Source organism: Nicotiana tabacum, chromosome 16 (assembly GCF_000715075.1).
Source record: "Nicotiana tabacum cultivar K326 chromosome 16, ASM71507v2, whole genome shotgun sequence".
Lineage (NCBI taxonomy): Eukaryota > Viridiplantae > Streptophyta > Magnoliopsida > Solanales > Solanaceae > Nicotiana > Nicotiana tabacum.
Genome location: NC_134095.1, coordinates 11504821 through 11525659, shown reverse-complemented (window position 1 = coordinate 11525659; position 20839 = coordinate 11504821). Strand labels below are relative to the sequence as shown.

The window sequence follows — 20839 nt, the reverse complement described above, 5'->3', positions numbered from 1 at the left end:
TTGGATCGGGCCGTACGTCTCTCGGTGTTATTTGCGCATACTTTACTTAGTATTTCTCGGTGGACTGAACTTCATATATGCCTTGAAAATGTAAATGGATACCATGACATTATTTGGAAAAAGAACTGTTACTCATTGCCATAAAACGTTAATAAATTGTTCTATCTATGCTTATTATAAATTCTTCTCATATTATTTGACCCTAGTAAGTATCAAGTCGACCTCTCGTCTCTACTTCTTCGAGATTAGACGAGATACTTACTGGGTACATATTGTTTATGTACTCATACTACACTTCTGTACTTAATTGTACATGATCTGAGGCGGGTGTATCTGGCTATCAGTCTGGTGCGCATCCTTGAGCGGACTCGAGACTTATATGGTGAGCTTCTTCCCTCCCATGTCGTTCAGCAGCCTGAAGAAGTCTTTCTTATGTATTTTTGTTGTCTATTCTGTTTTGGACAGTAAGATAGTGTGATTCTTTTGTATATTCTACTAGTTGCCCACAGCTTGTGACACCAGGTCTTGGCACACACATTAGTAGACTGTATCATTTTAGGGTTGTACGATTATTATGACTTTATTAATCATTTTTTTTTGTTTCGACTTAAAGAATTATTTCAACTATTTTCGGGTAAAGGTAAACGAAAATTTATTTAGTATTTTTCGCGTTGGCTTGCCCGGCAATGGTGTTGGGCGCCATCATGACCTATTATGGAAATGGGTCGTGACAACATGATATCAGAGCACTAGGTTCACGTAGGTCTCACAAGTCATGGGGAAACCTAATAGAGTCTTGTAGATCGGTACGGAGACGTCTGTATTTATCTTCGAGAGGATATAGGGTATTAGTAAAACTACTCTTTATTCATTTCCTATCGTGCAGTGGTTGGTATACTAAATTTCCCTCTTCTATTCTCTCATTGATGGTGAGGACATGCACGGCTGATGTTCTAGACCCGAGCAGAGCTGCTCCCCCCGCTGCTAGAGGCCGAGGCAGAGGCCGGGGGAGGGCACTGGCCCGTAGTAGGGGACGAGGGCGTCCCAGAGCTATTCCAGTAGTACCACCAGCAGATCCTACAGGAGATCCTATTATCGAGGAGCAGGGCGAGGTGCCCGCAGCTGAGCCTACCCCGACAGACTTTATGACAACACCGGGATTCCAGGAAGTCATGGCCGTTATGTTACGGTTCATGGATTCTATGACTCAGGCTAGTTTATTTCCAGCAGATCTGGCTACATCACAGGCGGGGAGGGGGGGGGAGCACAGACCCCTACTGCTCAGGCTCCCGGTCACGCAGTCGCAGTGTATCAGACTCCAGGTGCACTACCCGCAGATGGGGCTCAGCTAGTTTTTGCAGTGGCACCCCAGTCCAGGCCAGCTGTGGATGGCGATCCACAAAGGTTATTGGATAGATAGACTAGGCTTCACCCTCTTATCTTTGGGGGTGAGCGACATGAGGATGCCCAGGACTTCATTGACAGGTGCGGGGACAGACTGCACAATATGAGGATATTAGAGTTGCATGGAGTTGACTTTACTACTTTTCAGCTGGAGGGCAGGGCCCGTAGGTGGTGGCAGTCCTATGTTCTTGGCAGGCCAGTAGGTTCTTCTCCCCTCACTTGGGGTCAGTTCACATAGTTATTCTTGGATAGGTACATTCCGCCCTCTGAGAGGGAAGAGTTGCGGTATCAGTTTGAGCATCTTAAGCAGGGTCAGATGTCGGTGATCGATTATGAGGCGAGGTTCTCTGAGTTGTCTCGCCATGCACTCAAGATACTTCCCACAGATGCAGAGAGAGTGCAGAGGTTCGTTACGGGGCTACACCCCACTATTTGAGCTGGCATGGCCCGAGAGGTGGAGATGGGTACTGAATATCAGCTAGTGGTAGAGATTGCTCGCAGGATTGAGGGGTATCGCCAGAGGGGTAGAGAGCAGATACAACAGGATAAGAGGGATAGATTTTCAGGAGAGTACAGAGGTGCCCCAACTAGGGGTAGAGGTCACTTCGAGAGGGGTCAGCCCAGCAGACCCCCGTATTCGGCACCACCACCCCTCATAGAGGTGCTCCAGTGAGGCCTTATTTCAGTGCGATGCTGGAGAGTTCTTACCACCCACCAGCTATTCAGGGTTCCTCCAGAGGGTATTCTGGTTATCAGGGTTCTTCCAGTGCTCACTTCAGTGCCATACCAGAGAGTTCATATCGCCCCCCAGCCATCCAGGATTCTTCTAGTGGGTATTCGGGTCAGTAGGCTCAAACTTCAAGGCAGTAGGCTATGTTACCAAGGGTGTGCTACGAGTGTGGAGATCTGGGTCACATGAAGAAGACCTTCCCTAGACTTCGGGGCAAGGCAATGTAGTAGGGTCAGCAGCCTATAACTTCAGCACTGGCCGCCCCGCCACCTAGAGGTGGAGGGCAGGCTGGTAGGGTCCATCCTAGAGGTGGAGGCCAGGCAGGGAGAGGTCAGCCAACTATTGCTTAGTCAGGTGGAGGCCAGCCAGCCGACGCTCCAGCCAGATTTTACGCCCTTCCGGCCAGGACAGATACATTGGCCTAAGATGCCATCATCAAAGGTATTATCTCCATCGGCGGTAGAGATGTTTCAGTATTATTTGACCCAAGGTCTACTTATTCATATGTATCATCTCTATTTGCTCATTTTTTGGTTGTTTCTCCTAAGCCTTTGGGCACTCCTGTTTATGTGTCCACTCCTGTGGGTGATTCTGTGGTTGTGGATCGAATCTACCGATCCTGTGTGGTCGCATTCTATGATTTCGAGACTAGAGCAGATCTCTTGTTGCTTGATATGATCGATTTTGAGGTCATCTTGGGCATGGATTGGTTATCTTCATATCACGCCGTCCTAGATTGCTATGCTAAGACTATTTCACTAGTAATGCCAGGGTTGCCGAGGTTGGAGTGGAAGGGGTCCACAGTTGATACACCTAGTCGGATTATTTCCTTCCTGAAGGCTCGGCATATGGTTGAGAAGGGGTATTTGGCTTATCTAGCTTATGTTTGGGACACCACCGCAGAGTCTCCGACGATTGATTCAGTTCTAGTAGTTCAGGAGTTTGCCGATGTGTTTCCTTCTGATCTTTCGGGCATGCCACCGGATCGTGATATTAGTTTCTGTATTGATTTGGCCCCAGGCACCCAGCCTATATCTACTCCACCGTACTGTATAGCTCCTAAAAAGTTGAAAGAGTTGAAGGAGCAGCTGGAGGAGTTGTTGGCAAAGGGGTTTGTTAGGCCCAGTGTATCACCTTGGGGTGCACCAGTGTTATTTGTGAAGAAGAAAGATGGGACTATGCGGATGTGCATTGATTACCGCCAGTTGAACAAAGTCACCATCAAGAACAAGTATCTGTTGCCTCATATCGATGATTTGTTCGACAAGTTACAGGGTGATAAGGTGTTTTCTAAGATAGACTTGAGGTCAGGGTACCATCAACTGAAGATTCGGGACTCGGATGTTCCAAAGACTGCATTCCGGACTAGATATGGCTATTATGAGTTTTTGGTGATGTCCTTTGGCTTGACTAATGCCCCAGTAGCATTTATGGACTTGATGAACAGGGTTTCCAGGCCTTATATTGATTCATTTGTCATCGTCTTCATTGATGACATCTTGATATACTCTCGTAGCTTGAGGGAGCACGAGCAACATTTGAGAGTAGTGCTTCAGACCTTGCAAGAGCAGAAGCTATATGCTAAGTTCTCCAAGTATGAGTTTTAGCTAGAGTCGGTGGCATTCTTGGGGCATGTTGTGTCAGGAGAGGGTATTAAGGTGGATCCCATTAAGATCGAGGCAGTTTAGAGTTGGCCACGCCCTACCTTAGTGACCGAGATCAGGAGTTTCCTAGGGTTAGCAGGTTACTACAGACGATTCGTGCATGGATTTTCATCCATTGCATCACCTTTGACTAGATTGACCTAGAAGGGTGCTCCTTTCCGTTGGTCTGATGATTTTGAGGAGAGCTTTTAGAAGCTCAAGATAGCTTTGACTACAGCACCAGTTCTTGTATTGCCTTCCGTCTCGGGGATGTATACGGTATATTGAGACACTTCATGCATTGTCTTGGGATGTGTATCGATGTAGGAGGGGCGAGTTATTGCATATGCTTTGCGTCAGTTGAAGGTTCATGAGAAGAATTATCCTGTGCACGATCAAGAGTTGGCCGCGATTATTCATGCCCTTAATATATGGAGGCATTATCTGTATAGGGTGTCATGTGAGGTCTATACTGATCATCACAGCTTGCAGCATATATTCAAGCAGAGGGATCTTAATTTGAGGCAACGCAGGTGACTTGAGTTACTGAAAGATTATGACAACCATTCTTTATCATCCAGGAAAGGCAAATGTGGTCGCGGATGCCTTGAGCAGAAAGGCGGAGAGTATGGGTAGCTTGGCATTCATTCCAGCAGTGGAGAGGCCACTAGCTTTGGACATTCAATCCTTGGCTAACAGACTTGTGAGATTGGACATTTCAGAGCCCAGTCGAGTTCTTGCATGTGTGGTTGCTCAGTCTTCATTATTGGGGCATATCAAGGCCCGACAGTTCGATGATCCACATTTGGCGCTTCTTAGAGAGACGGTACTTCAGGGAGGTTCCAAGGAGGTTTCTATTGGCGAGGATGGTGTTTTGCAACTCCAAGATCGTTTATGTGTTCCTAATGTTGATGGCCTGAGGGAGAGGATTCTAGAGGAGGTGCACAGTTCGCGGTATTCCATTCATCCGGGTGCTATGAAGATGTACCGTGACTTGAGGCAGCATTATTGGTGGCGAAGGATGAAGAAAGACATAGTGGAGTATGTAGCTAGGTGTTTGAATTGCTAGCCGGTCAATTATGAACACCAGAGGCCGGGTGGCCTACTCCAGTAGATGCCTATACCAGAGTGGAAGTTGGAGCGCATCACTATGGATTTCGTAGTTGGGTTGTCGCGGACCTTGCGGAAGTTTGATTCAGTATGGGTCATTATTGATAGGTTGACCAAGTCGTCCCACTTTATCCCAGTGGCGACTACTTACACAGCAGAGAGGTATGCTTAGATTTACATTCGGGAGATAGTCCGGTTGCACGGTGTGCCTGTTTCCATCATATCAGATAGAGGCCCTCAGTTCACTTCCCATTTCTTGAGAGCGGTTCAGAGTGAGTTGGGGACCCGTGTAGAGCTCAGCACAGCATTCCATCCTCAGACCGACGGGCAGTCAGAGCGGACAGTTCAAATCTTGGAGGACATGCTCAGGGGATGTGTGGTTGACTTTGGAGGGCAGTGAGATTAGTTCTTGCCCTTGGCGGAATTTGCATACAACAACAACTATCAGTCCAGTATAGAGATGGTTCCATACGAGGCTTTATATGGTCGTTGTTGTCGTTCTCCTATCGGGTGGTTTGAGCCTGGGGAGGCTAAGTTATACTGTACAGATTTGGTACAGGATGCCTTGGATAAGGTGAAGTTTATCCAGGAGAGGCTTCACACAGCTCAGTCCAAACAGAAGAGTTACACGGATCGGAAGGCGCGTGATGTATCATTCATGGTTGGCGAGAAGGTTCTCTTGAAAGTCTCGCCAATGAAAGGCATTATGAGGTTCGGGAAGAAGGGCAAGTTGAGCCCAAGGTTTATTGGTCCCTTTAAGGTGTTGAGGCGAATTGGGGAGGTTGCCTATGAGATTGCTTTACCCCCCAGCCTATCGGGGGTTCACATGGTTTTTCATGTATCGATGCTTCGGAAGTATCATGTCGACTTGTCCCATGTGTTAGACTTCAGTACTATTCAGCTGGATGAGAGTTTGGGTTATGAGGAGGAGCCAATTGCCATTATTGATAGACAGGATCGCCAGTTGAGGTCCAAGAAGATTTTTGCGGTGAGGGTCCAGTGGAGGGACCAGCAAATCGAGGAGGCGACCTGGGAGTCCGAGGAGGACATGCAGAGTAGATATCCGCATTTATTCAGCAGCTCAAGTACTTTTCTATATTTGTTCGAGGACGAACTTTTGTTTAAGAGGTGGAGAATGTAACGACCCGCCCGATCATTTTGCCTTCTAGAACCCTGTTCCCTTAAATAAAACTTCCCGTGCTTGGTTTAGCTAATTTTCGACTTGCGGGGATGGTTGGTTCGGGATTTGGAAGAGTTTGCAGTGAGATATGCCCATTTGATTCCTTACAATTTTCTTAAAAGACTAAGTTTGACTTTGGTCAACATTTTGAGCAAACGGACCTGGATTCGTGATTTGACGGTCCCGGAGGATCTGTGGGAAAATATGGGACTTGGGCGTATGCCCGGAATCGAATTCCGAGGTCTATATCCCGAGTAATGAATTTTTATTAGAAATTGTTAATCTGACATTTTAAGGATTTAAAGAAACTAATTAATGATTGATTTCATAGGTATTAGGCTCATATGTTGGTTCCGAAGCCCGGTATAGGTCCAAAATATCATTTAAGACTTGCCTGTAAAAATTGGAGTCAATCCGAGTAGTTTAAGGGTGTTTTGGCCTGTTAGAGGAACATTACGAACTTGAAGTTCATAAGTTTGATTCATTTGATTTTAGGGGGTGATTCCTAGATTTAGCATTGTTTCGGGTGTTCTGAAGGTTCGATTAGGTCCGTCTCGTGATTTCAGACTTGTCGGTATGTTCGGATGAGGCTCGTGAGCTCCGAGCGTCAATCGGACGAGGCTCGAGTGAAGTGGAAATGTTTGAGAAGAGCTGAAGCTGCTGCTTTTGTCGTAACCGCACCTGCGGTTGGTGGACCGCATGTGCGAGACCGTAGAAGCGGTCCTTTCATCGCAAATGTGGCCTAGGCCAGGCCAGGAACCGTAGAAGTGGCTCCTAAGACGCAGAAGCAACTTTGCAAATGCGGCCTCAAGACCGCAGAAGCGGTCCCATCCATTTTAGCCCCTTTTGAAGATGCGGTCCTCTTCTCGCAGATGCGGGACCACATCCAGACCGCAGATGCGGAAATCGCTGAGGCAGTGAGGTTCATTTAATACGGGTTCTAAGTCATTTTTATCACTTTTTCACTCTTCCATTGGCGATTTTAGAGCTTTTGAGAGAAGATCTTCACCTAGCTTCTTGAGGTAAGTGTGTTCTACCTATTTCTAGTTTAATGATTTTGTCTTGGGTAGATTAAACACTAGTATTAAGGTGAAATCATGGGGTTAGAGCAAAAACCTAGGGTTTTAGTAAAAGTTATATTTAACCACGAATTCCACTATGGAATAAATTAGAAATCATATATTATCGATCCTTAGGTTATAGAGAACAACTTCCTTCAAAAAAATTCAGAATCCGGGCACGTGGGCTCGGGGTCCGATTTTAGGAAACTTGTGTTAAAGGTTGGAAAATTGCTTAAATAGCTAAAATTCGATCTTGTGAACCTATATTGATTAGTTCTTACCTCATTTAACTAGTTTGGGATCGTTCGGCTCTAAATTGAAGGCTTGGACTCGTTCTTGGTATTGGAAATACACTTTGGAGCAAGGTGAGTCTCCTTTCTAACATTGTAAGAGGGAATTGTCCCTATAGGTGTAATAATGGAATTAATTGCTATTATATGCGGGGGCTACGTACGCACTAGGTGACGAGAGTCAGTGCGTAGCTACTACTATGTTAAGTCCGGGTAGTCTAGGACCCAAAAGCATGCTCTACGTGATATTCTTGTAATTTGATGATAAATTCGGATTCGTATGAATTATTTTGATTAAGGTAAATGAGACTAGTGGAGGAACTTTATCCTATTTGTTTTTTTTAAAAGAGAATTTTGATATTCCTGTGAATAACTACCCCTCCGATATATATATTATTGTCTGCTTGTTGATGAGCGTATTTATAGTTGACCGCGTCGCACATGTGATTCACGAGCGGGGTAATAGATGTATCTATAGTTCGAGTCGTTCGACCCTCAGAATGCATACTTTACTTTTATGTTGGATCAGTCAGTACGTCCCTCAGTGTTATTTGCGCATGCTTTACTTAGTATTTCTCGGTGGACTGAACTTCATATATGCCTTGAAAATGTAAATGGATACCATGACATTATTTGGAAAAAGAACTGTTTCTCATTGCCGTAAAAAGTTAATAAATTGTGCTATCTATGCTTATTGTAAATTCTTCTCATATTATTTGACCCTTGTAAGTATCAAGTCGACCTCTCGTCTCTACTTCTTCGAGATTAGACAGGATACTTACTGGGTACATATTATTTATGTACTCATACTACACTTCTGTGCTTAATTGTACAGGATCTGAGACGGGTGTATCTGGCTATCAGTCTGGTGCGCATCCCTGAGCGGACTCGAAACTTCTATGGTGAGCTGCTTCCCTCCCATGCCGTTCAACAGCCTGAAGAAGTCTTTCTTATGTATTTTTGTTGTCTATTCTATTTCGGACAGTAGGATAGTGTGATTCTTTTATATATTCTACTAGTTGCCCATAGCTTGTGACACCAGGTCTTGACACACACATTAATATACTGTATCATTTGGGGTTGTATAATTATTATGACTTTATTAATCATTGTTGATTTTTGTTTCGACTTAAAGAATTATTTCAACTATTTTCGGGTAAAAGTAAACGAAAGTTTATTTAGTATTTTCTGCGTTGGCTTGCCCAGCAATGGTGTTGGGCGCCATCATGACCTATTATGGAAATGGGTCGTGATAATTAGCAAATGTTTTAGTTAAGAATAAACTTATCCAAATTCACACATACCAGAAAATGAAAGCTATCATCTAATGTTATACATAATCAGATTGCAATATTATAGAAGCATTACCTGAATCTTTATCATGTTGAATCTCAGTGCCACCATCAGAACTATTCAACTCATTAGATTGACCATCACGTGCTTGGGCGTCAGAGTAGTTCTGACTATCCATCAACTGCTCAATATATGGCTAGGCTCTAGAGTAGTTTTGACCATCCATCAAGTCCTCAATATAAGGTCTCACATCTTCATCTTCATCTTGTTCAACTACCAGTCGGTTGCGACCTCTAGTTTGCATACTTCTTTTTTCAAAATAAAGAAACTATCTAGCTGCATTAAGTTATACTAGTACCAGATTAACTCCAACCAATCAATAGGTCACGCGCAAAATAAGAGGAATCATCATCCTCATCTCAAGCTGTGAAAAATAAATGAATAACAATTCGTGCATACAAACAAAGCCTTGCGACAAAGATAGTTGAAGAGATAAAAGAAATTGATGCACCAGCAAAAACTATTGTCTAATTATAACAACACCTTAGTATATTGCAGTACAAGGGCTACAATCAGCAAAATATAACTAAAAGAAAGCACAAAATATTCACTCAATTCAACCAAAAATCAACCAATACAAACATGGAAAATCCATAGCTGACTGACATGCATTTTCTATGAAATGGCTCAAATTGAAAGCAAAAAGTATATTTATTCAAATTTCTGAATTAAAAAAATCCCTAGAAGTTCTTAAATAACACTTGCAAGAAAAATACTCTATAAGTTCTACCTATCTTATTCAGAATCACATTCATTTTTAATGGCATTTTCTCTCTCAATATTAGTTTCACCATCATTTAGAGAAGCTTGAGAATGTACGTTTGTATCAATTACTATCCCATCGACACCACGTCTTACCCAATCATTATACTCATCCTCTGAAACACGAGCATTTTCTAAGAGTGTCAAGTCAGTGGCATCACTCTGCATTGATGACTCAAACTGCAAACTATTTTCCTCTCCCATATTAAAAATATCTCGAGGTTTAATTAACCTAGGGACAAACCATTCATGATCTTGAGGATCTTGTACAAATTTACTTGTTGAGCTTGTTCTGCAAAAATAAAGGGCTCATGACGTTCTCGATCGCCAGAGTCTGTTAAGCGTGAGAAATTCACAAGTGTGAAACCCAAGTCATCTTCCTTAACTCCTCTACCTTTGGTTACATCAACCCAATCACACTTAAATAATACAACCTTAAATTCTTCATAGTAGTTTAACTCCACAATATCATTCAATCTGCCATAATATGTGATATTTGCAGACTTCGTAGCATTGTCACTTGTACTTGCATAACTTTAAGTCTTTGAAATGACCATAACACCACTATTTTGTGTCACCTTAAATTCTTCACTTTGCTTCGTTCGAAACTCATTATTTACATCGAACGTATTAAATCTTTTCGCAATGTAACTCGTCCCTTGTGCAAGGACTTTACTATCCTTTAAGATGTTAGATGTGGCTTCTAACTCCTTTACCTAACCAAATAAAAGATACAACTATAAATGTGGATATATGTATAAGGACAATAATTTAACATAACTAATGACTTAGACCTACTACTTACTTTCTCCTTGAACCACTTGTGAAATGTATCGAAATGCACACGATCAAGTTGATGTTGTGTCAAACGACGCTTCGATATGATCTCTTGATTTCAGTAATATGTTCCCTATTCATGTAACTCACATATATTTAATTTGCTATCAAATAAGTAATATACATATAATAAATAATAGATATAATGCTTACTTTTTATAATTCTCAACCACTTCTGACTCGCAATTGAAAAGTACATGTCGATGTGCTTGCAACCATGTTTTCTCATCCAACTCAAATACATCTACTCCACCGTACGACTCACCAACAGTTGGAAAAAGACATTCTTCTTTACTAGTCTCATGCTCAATTTCATCACCGCATTTTCTTGAACAATAAGACCTTGAATCCCCACCCTCCAAATATCGTGAGCAAAATGCCATACACGCATTTGCTATATATACTTCTGCTACTGAACCTTCTACATGCACGATTACGAACATATGGTTTTAAAATACCCAAATACCTATGGAATAAAATAATGGTATTAGTTTGATATAATATTTAACAACTAAAGATATAATAAAAATTCACTGATATTATTCATACCTCGCAATTGGATACATCCAGCGATAATGTACTGGCCCCACAAGTTTAGCCTCAGTTGCCAAGTGAATTACCAAATGTATCATAATAGTAAAGAATCCTGGAAGGAAACGTTTCTCCATAGTAGACAATGTTTCTGGAATTTTTTCTTCAAGTAACTTTAACTCTTCTAGTTTTAGTTCTTTGCTACACAAAACATGAAAGAATGATCATAGTTCAATTAAAATGGAACTAACTATTTTATCTACTGATCTCCGCAAGGCAAGAGGAAGGAGTTCTTGAATTATACCTGTCACGACCCAAAATCCACTAAGGGTCGTGATGGCGCCGGACACCGCTGTCAGGCAAGCCAACCAAAATACTTAATTAAATTCTCGTTTTTTATTTTCCGAAATTATTTTTTTAAAACGTTTAAACAATACATAGTAAATTCCACTGAATAAATAATGAAATATTCAACAACTTTTAAAAATTTCTAAATAAACCCATAGACATTCCAGAACCCGGTGTCACAAGTGCATGAGAATTTACTAGGGAATGAAATAAAATACAGTAACTGTCCGGTATACAAAGTGGACAAAAATGAAAATATAGTACAATACTCTGAAGGAGACTCTGCTGGCTGCGGGTCATCTCGATAAGTGCAGCTCACCTAAGTCTCCGTATCAATCATGCCGCTATGCCACTAAGCCACTAGTCACACATAAACCTGTGCAACAAAAATGCACAACAAGTGTAGTATGAGTACTAAAACAACGTGTACTCAATAAATATCCCGTCTAATCTCGAAGAAATAGAGACGAGAGGTCGACTTCGACACTTACTAGTGGTCCAATAATGTTATATCAATAATATATTAAATCGTGAATTTTTATAAACATGATTGTAATTCAATAGAATGAAGCAAGTAAACAATTCTTTTTTTTTATAGGAAATTTCCAAATTCCTTTTCGTCATTTATACATTTATTCTCAAGCCGGGAAGGAACAACATCACTTCAATAAATTCCAAGGCAAGCAATACAAGCATGCGCAAATCATGTCGAGGACGTACGACCCGATCTAACAATATTTAAACAGTGCACTGCCAGAGGGTCGAATGACGCGAACCATAGATGCATCTATTTAATCTACCGAGGCGTTACGGCCCATTCCACAATAGATAAACACATTCAAACAATCAAACCAATAATTCATCAAGGAGCAAATATTCAGGAAAAGGCAAGTTTCTCTTTTAAAAGTCAAGAAATGATATCTAACCTTTTTTAGAAATTCATTTACACGTTCGATATGTTTAAGCATTTTAAGTTTGCCAACAAGGTTGCAAGTATTACAAGAAAGCATGCTTTTGGGCCCTAAACTACCCGGACTTAAGCATAATAGTAGATACGCACAGACTCTCGTCACCTAGGGCGTATGTAGCCCCCGCAAATAGGAGCACATAACCAAGTAACTCACTAATGGGGACAATTCCCTCTTACAAGGTTAGAAAAGAGAGTCACCTCGCTCCGAAGATCCATAACCGGCATTCCACGCTCTTCCGAAAAATCAAATCGTTGCACAATGCTCCAAAACTAACCAATAATTATGTAAATCCATTAATATATGTTCAATTACTCATTACAATCCAATTTATAATAATTCCTAACCCTGATCGAAAAGTTGACAAAATTGTCCTCGGGCCCACGTGCCCGGATTTCGAAATTTTTCGAAGATAAAGATTACCCATAGCCTCACGATCTCAAATATATAATTTACTCTCAATTTCATATCCAAAATCGTGGTCAATAATCCAAAATATCCATTTTCTAGGTTTTTCCTCAAACCCTAAGTTTCTACCAATTTTCATGGTCAAATCCGAAACAAAACCATGTATTTAACGTCTAATGAGTGGGAACAACTTACCTTGACATAGATAAAAAAAATCTCTCTTCCAAAAACTCAAAAATCGTCCAACCCTAAGAGGAAATGAGAGAAATGGCCAAATCCCGACTTTTAAAACACTCACTGCCTCCAGCCCTTTCCGCACCTGCGGTCACTTGACCGCTTCTGCGGTTCCACAGGTGCGGTTCCAATACCGTTTCTGCGGTCCTCCTCCAGCTTCCCCAGCCCGCTTCTGCGCCGCACTGACCGCATCTGCGATCACGCAGGTGCGGGAATTCCTTCGCACTTGCGGCCTCTGACTCCTTCACTTCTAATTGCTTCTAAGGTTCCCTTCCTCGCTTCTGCGGGGCCGCTTCTGTGGTGAACCCTCCGCAGAAGCGGTTACACCAGCAACCAGACCCCTTCAGCTCATCCTTCAAGTTCCAATTCGATCCGTTAACCTCCCGGAATCCATCCGAGGCACCCGGGACCCCAACCAATCATACCAACCAGTCCCAAAATATATTACGGACTTGCTCGAGGCCTCAAATCATATCAAATAATGCTAAAATCATGAATTGACCTCCAATCCAAGCTTTATGAACTTTAGAATCTCAAACTTCTACTTTCGATGTTTAAACCTATCAAATCACGTCCTATTGATTTCAAATTTTGCACACAAGTCATATTCGACATTACGGACCTACTCCCACTTTCGGAATCTGATTCTGATCCCGATATCAAAAAGTCCACTTCCGATCAAACTTCTAAAAAACCTTCAAATTTCTATCTTTAGCCGAATGACCCCAAAATGACCCATGGACCTCCGAATTCACTTCCGATTGCGCTCCCAATACCAGAATCACCATACAGAGCTACTCCCAGGCTCGGAATCCCAAACGAACATCGATAATACTGAAATGCACTTCAACCCAAACTTATGAAATTTCTTCCAAAATGCTAACTTCCACAATAGGCGCCAAAACATTCCCGGGTCTTCCAAAACCCGGTCTGGACATATGCCCAAGTCCGAAATTATCATACAAACCTACTGGAACCTTTGAATCCCAATTCTGAGGTCATTTACTCAAAATTCCAATCCTAGTTAATTCTTTCAACTTAAAATTTCCGAAATGAGAATTCTCTTTCCAAATCAACTCCGAACTTCCCGAAATTCAATTCCGACCATGCGTACAAGTCATAATACCTGAAATGAAGATGCTCATGGCCTCAAACCGCTGAACGACGCGCTAGAGCTCAAAACGACCGGTCAGGTCGATACAATAACATGATAATCATGAGTTTTTAGCCCAAATATCTTCCGTTTGCGAATGCAATGTGAGATATTAGATGCATAGCCATATGGAAACTTGGCATTTTGTAGTACTTCATAAAACAACTCCTTTTCATTCTGAGACATTGGGAAAAAATAGGAGGAAGATATGCTTTCCCACTAGCTCGATATTGAGGCCATAAACTTGGTCTTATTTTCATCTCCTTCAAGTCTAATCGAGCTTCTAAGTTGTTTTTAGAATTTTTACCAAGACCCAATAATGTATAAATTAAGTTATCACACACATTCTTTTCTATGTGCATCACATCGGGATTATGGCGCACCAAGTTAGACTTCCAATAAGGAAGATCGAAAAAATACTCCTCTTTTTCCATGTGTTTTTCATCACTCCACTTACCCCTTCACTCGACTGGCCGAAAGTAAATTCTATATCTTTAACTTGATTCAACACTAGTGACCCAGATACTGGACAAGGTGCATGTCTTTTTTCTTTAGTCCCATCAAACGATTTTGCATCATTCCGATATTTGTGTCCCGACTTCAAGAAGCGTCGATGCCCCATGTAACAAAATTTTCTGCTATGTCTGAGCCTTCTACATTGAGTGTTTATATTACAAGAGGGGAAGGAAAATCGACCATAAGTTCACCATCCAAAGAGAGAACCATATGCTGGAAAAATATTTATAGTCCACATGAGAGCTGCTTGCATTTGAAATATTTCCTTAGTAGAGGCATCGTGTGTTTCTACCCCGACATCCCATAGTTCATTTAACTCTTCTATTAAAGGTTGAAAAAAGACATTAATATTATTGCCAGACGCTTTTGGTCCAGGAATAAGCAAGGACAAAATGAAGAACTCTTGTTTCATGCACATCCATGGTGGAAGATTATATGGCATTAAAATCACTGGTCATGTACTGTGAACAGTTCATATTGTGCCAAATGGATTAAACCCATCAGAAGCTAATCCTAGGCGCACATTGTGAGGATCTCCAGCAAATTCGAGATATTTACTATCAAAATTTTTTCAAGCTTCATAATCTGCAGGATGACGTAAAACTCCATCTTTGTTGTGCTCTTCATGATGCCATCGCATTGCTTTAGAAGTTTCTGAAGACATAAACAATCTTTGTAGCCTTGGTTTTAAAGGAAAATACCTTAGGACCTTGGCTGGAATTTTTCTAGCATCATTTTTCCATCTAGAAGCTCCACAAACTTTGCATTCATTAACATTCTTATTAGCAAACTCTTTTCTAAAAAGCATGCAATCGTTGGGACACGCATGAATTTTTTCATACTTTAAGCCCAAGCCTTCAACTATCTTTTTGGTCTTATAGAAAGAAGAAGGCAATTTTTCTCCTTCAGGCAGTGCATCTTTCAACAGTCCAAGCAAAGAATTAAAAGATTCATTTGACCATTTGAACATGCATTTTGTATGATACATACGCAGCAAAAAGGATAGTTTGCTAAACTTCTTACATCCAGGATATAGTTCTTCATTTGCCTCCTTCATGAACCGTTCAAACTTATCCACCTCTGGATGAGGCTGATTTCCAGATGGATGAGTAGTATTCTCTTGTACATTTTGCTCCATGCCACCGCTTTCACTAATGTCAGTATCCATGAACTGTGTAACTCCTCCAAATGCATCATGTATCATTCCTCGCATATCATCGCCCCTTAAAGTTAACTGGATGCGATTAGTTTCTCGAGCATTGTTAGATCCCTTTAGAGACTCCCCATGACAAAACCAAGTATCATATGACGGTATAATACCATTAATTACAAGATGATCATATGTTGTAGACCGATTTACTTGATGGATAAGCACACACTTCATACAAGGACATGCAATTTTTTCTCCACCTTGTTTCAAAAAAGGCATGATTTAAAAAATCCTCTACTCCGTCCGAATATTCTTCGTTAACTCTATCACAATACATCCATCTTTTATTTTTAGGAGTATCCATGGCGTTCAAGCTATTCCTTTCTTTTCTATAATTACTGCAAGAGCTAAAAATTCGTTAGTAAAAAGGAGGTATTAATCAAAAAGGTAGTTTAAAATAAAATAACTATTCTATTAGTAGGTAATTCCATAACTCCAAGATATTATTTTAACAATTAAAACTATCAAACATAAATATATTAACCAATTTGTTTCTATATTCCATTTTTACCAATTTATTTCTATATTCCATTTTTACCAATTTATTTATAACTCTTTCATTCACTGAGCGTCAGTTTAACTATTTTAAACCTAAATAGAATATAAGTTAGTTTATATATTAAAATTATACAATTATAAATAAAAAAATATAATTGCTATAAAATCATCCATCTAAAGTTTCAGTTAAAGATTACTTAAACCAAACATGACAAGAAAGAGACAGAGTAAATAAACTTGAAAAATTCATCAAATTATGCAAATCATAAAAAAGGTGTGAATTTTTTAACTATACGACAGTGATTGCGGTGACATATATGGGGCTGAATCGATATGTAATATTTTTCTATTTATAAACAAATCATATTCATCATAGAACAAACATGTAAATATGAAAAAGACATCTAGTCAAAGACAACTTGCCGATTTTCACCAAATTGGTTCATAAGAATAGAATTATTAAATTTATAAATTATACAACTTTTTAAGACTGGAAATTCTGATTATTACTACCAACAAACTAGTGGGTACTGACTGTCGAAGGATTCTGACTATTGCTAACAACCCAAGTTGTTTCTTAACAAATGACTGAACTATTGTGGCTGAGATGTCCTATTGGTGATTGAGCTTTTATATGGTGAAAAGTAGCCTTAGGAAATATACAGAAGAACCAATTGATAAAACAATACCAGAACATAAGATGAATCAATTCAATCAATCAATTATCAATCTAACAACAAACAAATATCACTAACGACTTAGAAAACACACAAAAAAGCAATACCTCCACAAATTCACAATCTATTTAATTCCAGCGTGGCATTTTGCTTCAGGAGGAAGTATTACTACCATTTTGAGCAGGTTATTTCACACTCAGCCAAGAATGTAAAGTTTATGACTTCTACCATAACCGCTGATTTTCAAGGCCACACAAAGGAATGGGAAGGAGGGCAAGACAGATCTTGACATACACAATTGTGTTTTGACACAAATGTTAGTGAAATTTCAAAATGTATAGCAACTCTACTGAAGTAGGTCTCTAGAAATTTTGAAGCCTAAAAGTCCACCCTTCAATTACCTAAACATTTTCAGCATCTGCAGCATACTAAATCTCAAGAGAAAGATAAGAATAACCAGACATGCAAGTAGACATTAAGTAAAAACTAAAAACCTTTAGAAACTAACAGGTTTATTTTGAAATAGAATAGAATCCATCTGCAGTGAAAAATGACATAAAAGCTAGTGTAAGTTATTAGCATGGACGTGACTTTTGTGATAATATTGGACATACTTAAGGGAGTAGAGTATAAGCAGAATTTCCAACCACATGGCCTTCCTAAAACCATTGATGGAGTGAGGATAAATTAAGTGTGAAATCATAAACAATCCAACAATATTAGGGGAGGAAATAAGTAAAGAATTCATCTACTTTCCCTTTAGGTATTGAAGTTTTATCTTAATGTCCAACTTTAAGTAGTTTTTTAACTTTAGTTGCACTTCTCTTCTCCTGCTTTTGCCATCATATCACATCATTTCCGAGTAATCTTGTTGTAGTTTTGTACTCTACCCATGTATGAACTGAGGTAAATCCCTCTAACTAAAGTAGTATCTCAAAAGGACAAACATATATGATTACATCACATAAATCAATAGGAAGAAAGAAGAAAACCACAATTACTACTTTGGGACCAAGTATAAGAAAAATGAATGCAACTATGTTTTCACATAAGCATAATTGAGAACACCGGAGTTAACAAGAACAACTATGCCGCAATCTCAAACAAGTTAGGGTCGGCTATATGAATCCTCACTGACCCTGTTTTCCATTCATCTCAGGCCAACATTATACATAACGCTGAAGTTAACAGAGTATCATAAATATTATAAGCTTGTCTGCATTTGAAGGTCATTCTTAAAGTAACAAAGGGCATCCATGCTTATTAAAGGATCTGAAAATCTTTGTCCATGATACATACATCGTTTTATACGGAATATGAATCCCATGTACAAGAACATTAACCTCGGCAAGTATATGAGTTTCTTTCCCAAAAGTTAGTTTATAACATAGGAGAAATTTAGATATAAGAGATAAGCGGCCAAAACAAACTTCCTAAATCAGGATTTTCTAAATCCAAATAATAACATGACTTTTATCATATTAATGTACACAGAATCTATTGTAAATCAATCGACAAGAATCAATTCAAAACCTAAGTAAATCGATTGCAAGTGATTGATTTAACAGGGGAAAAAGTGAAGTTAACAGGGGAAGAAGATGGACGGGCACTACGACAGGCTGTTGACGCAACATCGATTTAGGAGACTGATTTAATGTAAATCAATCGACCAACATCAATACAAATTCTACTGTAAATCGATTGGAAGAAGAGAAGTTAATTTACTGTAAATCGATTCTATTGTAAATCGATTGTAAATCAAAGAGAAGAGAATTTACCTGGGAAAAAGATAGGCTGTCGTTGACGTACTCGCACTGCGTTGACATACTGTAAATCGCACTGCCATTGACGCAGCAGCGAGTTAGGTTTTTTCGGCACCAAAGTAGATTCAAGAGGGAAATCGATTATACTGTAAATCGATTGTAAATCGAAGAGAAGAGAATTTACCTGGAAAAAGATGGGCTTTCGTTGATGCACTCGCACTGCCGTTGACACACTGTAAATCACACTGCCGTTGACGCAGTAGCGAGTTAAGCTTTTCAGCAGCGAGTTAGGATTCAATGTTTTATTGTTTTTCGTTCAACTGGGGAGTGAGTTAGGTTTTTCGTTCTATTTTTTTCTAATTGGGGAGGGGAACGATAAAAGGTATCAAAAAAATTGGAGGGAAAGATTTTCTTTTTTTTCGTGCGGAGGGATAGTTAAAATAATAAAAGATTAGTTTCAATTAGTAATTTTTAGTGGCTATTATTTTTTTATTGCCGGTAAAAGGATATCTTTTACTGGCTATTGGTCATATGCCGCTAATATTTAAGCTTAAAGAATTTATTAGCGATCATTGCATTATTGCCGCTAAGTAATTACCGCCAAAGGCCATTTTTGTAGTAGTGACACCTTTACTAAATGAGTTTCTGGTCTATAGCCTCCATTGAAATTGGTGTTAGTTTGTCTCCACCGTTATATCCACCTGTATACCCTCCATTATGATTATTGTTAGTTTGTCCTCCACTATTATAGCCTCCAGTATACCCCTTATTACTCGTCATAGCAACTTCATTACCCTCAGCAAATACACCTTTTCCATTAACTCTCTAACTCTCCACATTAACTATCATAGCATAAGCTTGATTCAGATTAGGCAACGGTGGAGTCATGATGACTGATTCTTTGCATTTTCATCGGACTCATTTAGCCCTGTGAGGAACTGATACAACTTTTGTATCTGATAGTGATCTACGTGTTTTCTAGATTCAGCACAACCACAAGTAGGAGGAGGAGTCGAAATTTTATACTCATCCCATAATTCTCTCAGTTTAGTATAGTACACAGACACAGAGGATATGCCTTGAGTTAATGTGGCAATTTCCTTGTGCAAATAGCAAGCCCTAGATGCATTATCCTTATCAAATCTTTCTTTAAGATCTGTCCACACCGTGTAGGTATCGAAAGCATAGATAACTGAACTAATTAAACTTGGTGAAACTGTGTTCATTATCCAAGCAAGTACAATGACATTGCATCTATCCCACAATTCATGTAAACTAGTATCATATTTGATTTTTGTACAAGTACCTAGAACATACCATGCAATACAATTTTCATAGATCTACTCCAAATAGAATATTTTTATGAATCTTGAAGCTGAATAAAAATTAGAACAGAACCTTGAGTATCGAATGGATGAATATAGAGAGGATGGTTGTGATCGACGAGTTCTGTAGACATTGACGCAACAACAGGTGAGCCAACTACATCTTCATTGATCGACATTGTCACAGCAGCAAGCACTTCCCCAGAAATTCTTATAATGTTATCACAATCACATAGACTTAGACACAATTTGACCTCGATTCAAACAGAAAATCAAAATATTCCCGACCCTAGGTCGAGTAGAGAGATTTATGTGTTGAAAAATGGCTCGATCAAATTGATGAGCGGATGATTTGATACAACAGAATGATTCAAGTTTTCTCACGGTTGAGCTTTAAGGAAATCGAGCACCGAGCTTTAATACTATGTTAAGGAGCTACATCCATGGCAAAATGAAGGTTCTAAAAGAAGAGATGAAGGAGAAGCTCAGTTATTAGTCGACTGAGAAGAAGAAAGAAATGAATAGTTGTACAATATCACTAACTAACTATTGTATTTATACTACCACGAACTAACTAACTATATGTAGTTATAACTAATTACACTTAACTAATAAATAGTTGGGCCCTACTATACGCAACAAAGTGCCTAAGTGAAAAATATGGCCACGTTTAAAGGGTTGTCTATGTATTTTGCCACATAAAAAACTATCAAAAGACAAAAAAAAAACAAATGAAAGAGAGAAATAAATACATGTTATCTCAGTTCTATTTTAACGATATCCTTTGAATATGTACGGAGTTTAAGAAAAAATTTAAAATGTATGATCTTAAATATCC

The 20839-nt window shown here is 39.7% G+C and overlaps 2 protein-coding genes across 2 annotated transcripts; both read right to left on the bottom strand.

The window, feature by feature from the left end:
• Window positions 1-11633: 11633 nt before the first annotated feature.
• Window positions 11634-18960, bottom strand: LOC107779513 (uncharacterized). Its single transcript, XM_016599964.2, has 3 exons — window positions 18861-18960; window positions 18692-18752; window positions 11634-15751 (listed from the first exon to the last, which is right to left on the bottom strand). The coding sequence occupies exon 3, from the start codon at window positions 15739-15741 to the stop codon at window positions 15100-15102; it is 642 nt and encodes a 213-aa protein (XP_016455450.1). The 5' UTR covers window positions 15742-15751; window positions 18692-18752; window positions 18861-18960; the 3' UTR covers window positions 11634-15099.
• A 600-nt stretch (window positions 18961-19560) lies between these two features.
• Window positions 19561-20180, bottom strand: LOC142170151 (uncharacterized). The gene is made up of 2 exons (XM_075231979.1): window positions 20075-20180; window positions 19561-19982 (listed from the first exon to the last, which is right to left on the bottom strand). Exons 1-2 carry the CDS (start codon window positions 20178-20180, stop codon window positions 19561-19563), a joined length of 528 nt encoding a protein of 175 aa, XP_075088080.1.
• Between the last annotated feature and the right edge of the window lie 659 nt (window positions 20181-20839).

Bases quoted from the DNA above. Each gene is read 5' to 3' on its own strand.
- LOC107779513 (XM_016599964.2), bottom strand. From the start codon at position 15,741: ATGCGAGGAATGATACATGATGCATTTGGAGGAGTTACACAGTTCATG.
- LOC142170151 (XM_075231979.1), bottom strand. From the start codon at position 20,180: ATGTCGATCAATGAAGATGTAGTTGGCTCACCTGTTGTTGCGTCAATG. The intron at 19,983-20,074 runs GTTCTGTTCTAA...GGTATGTTCTAG, and splicing joins TCATCCATTCGATACTCAAG to GTACTTGTACAAAAATCAAA.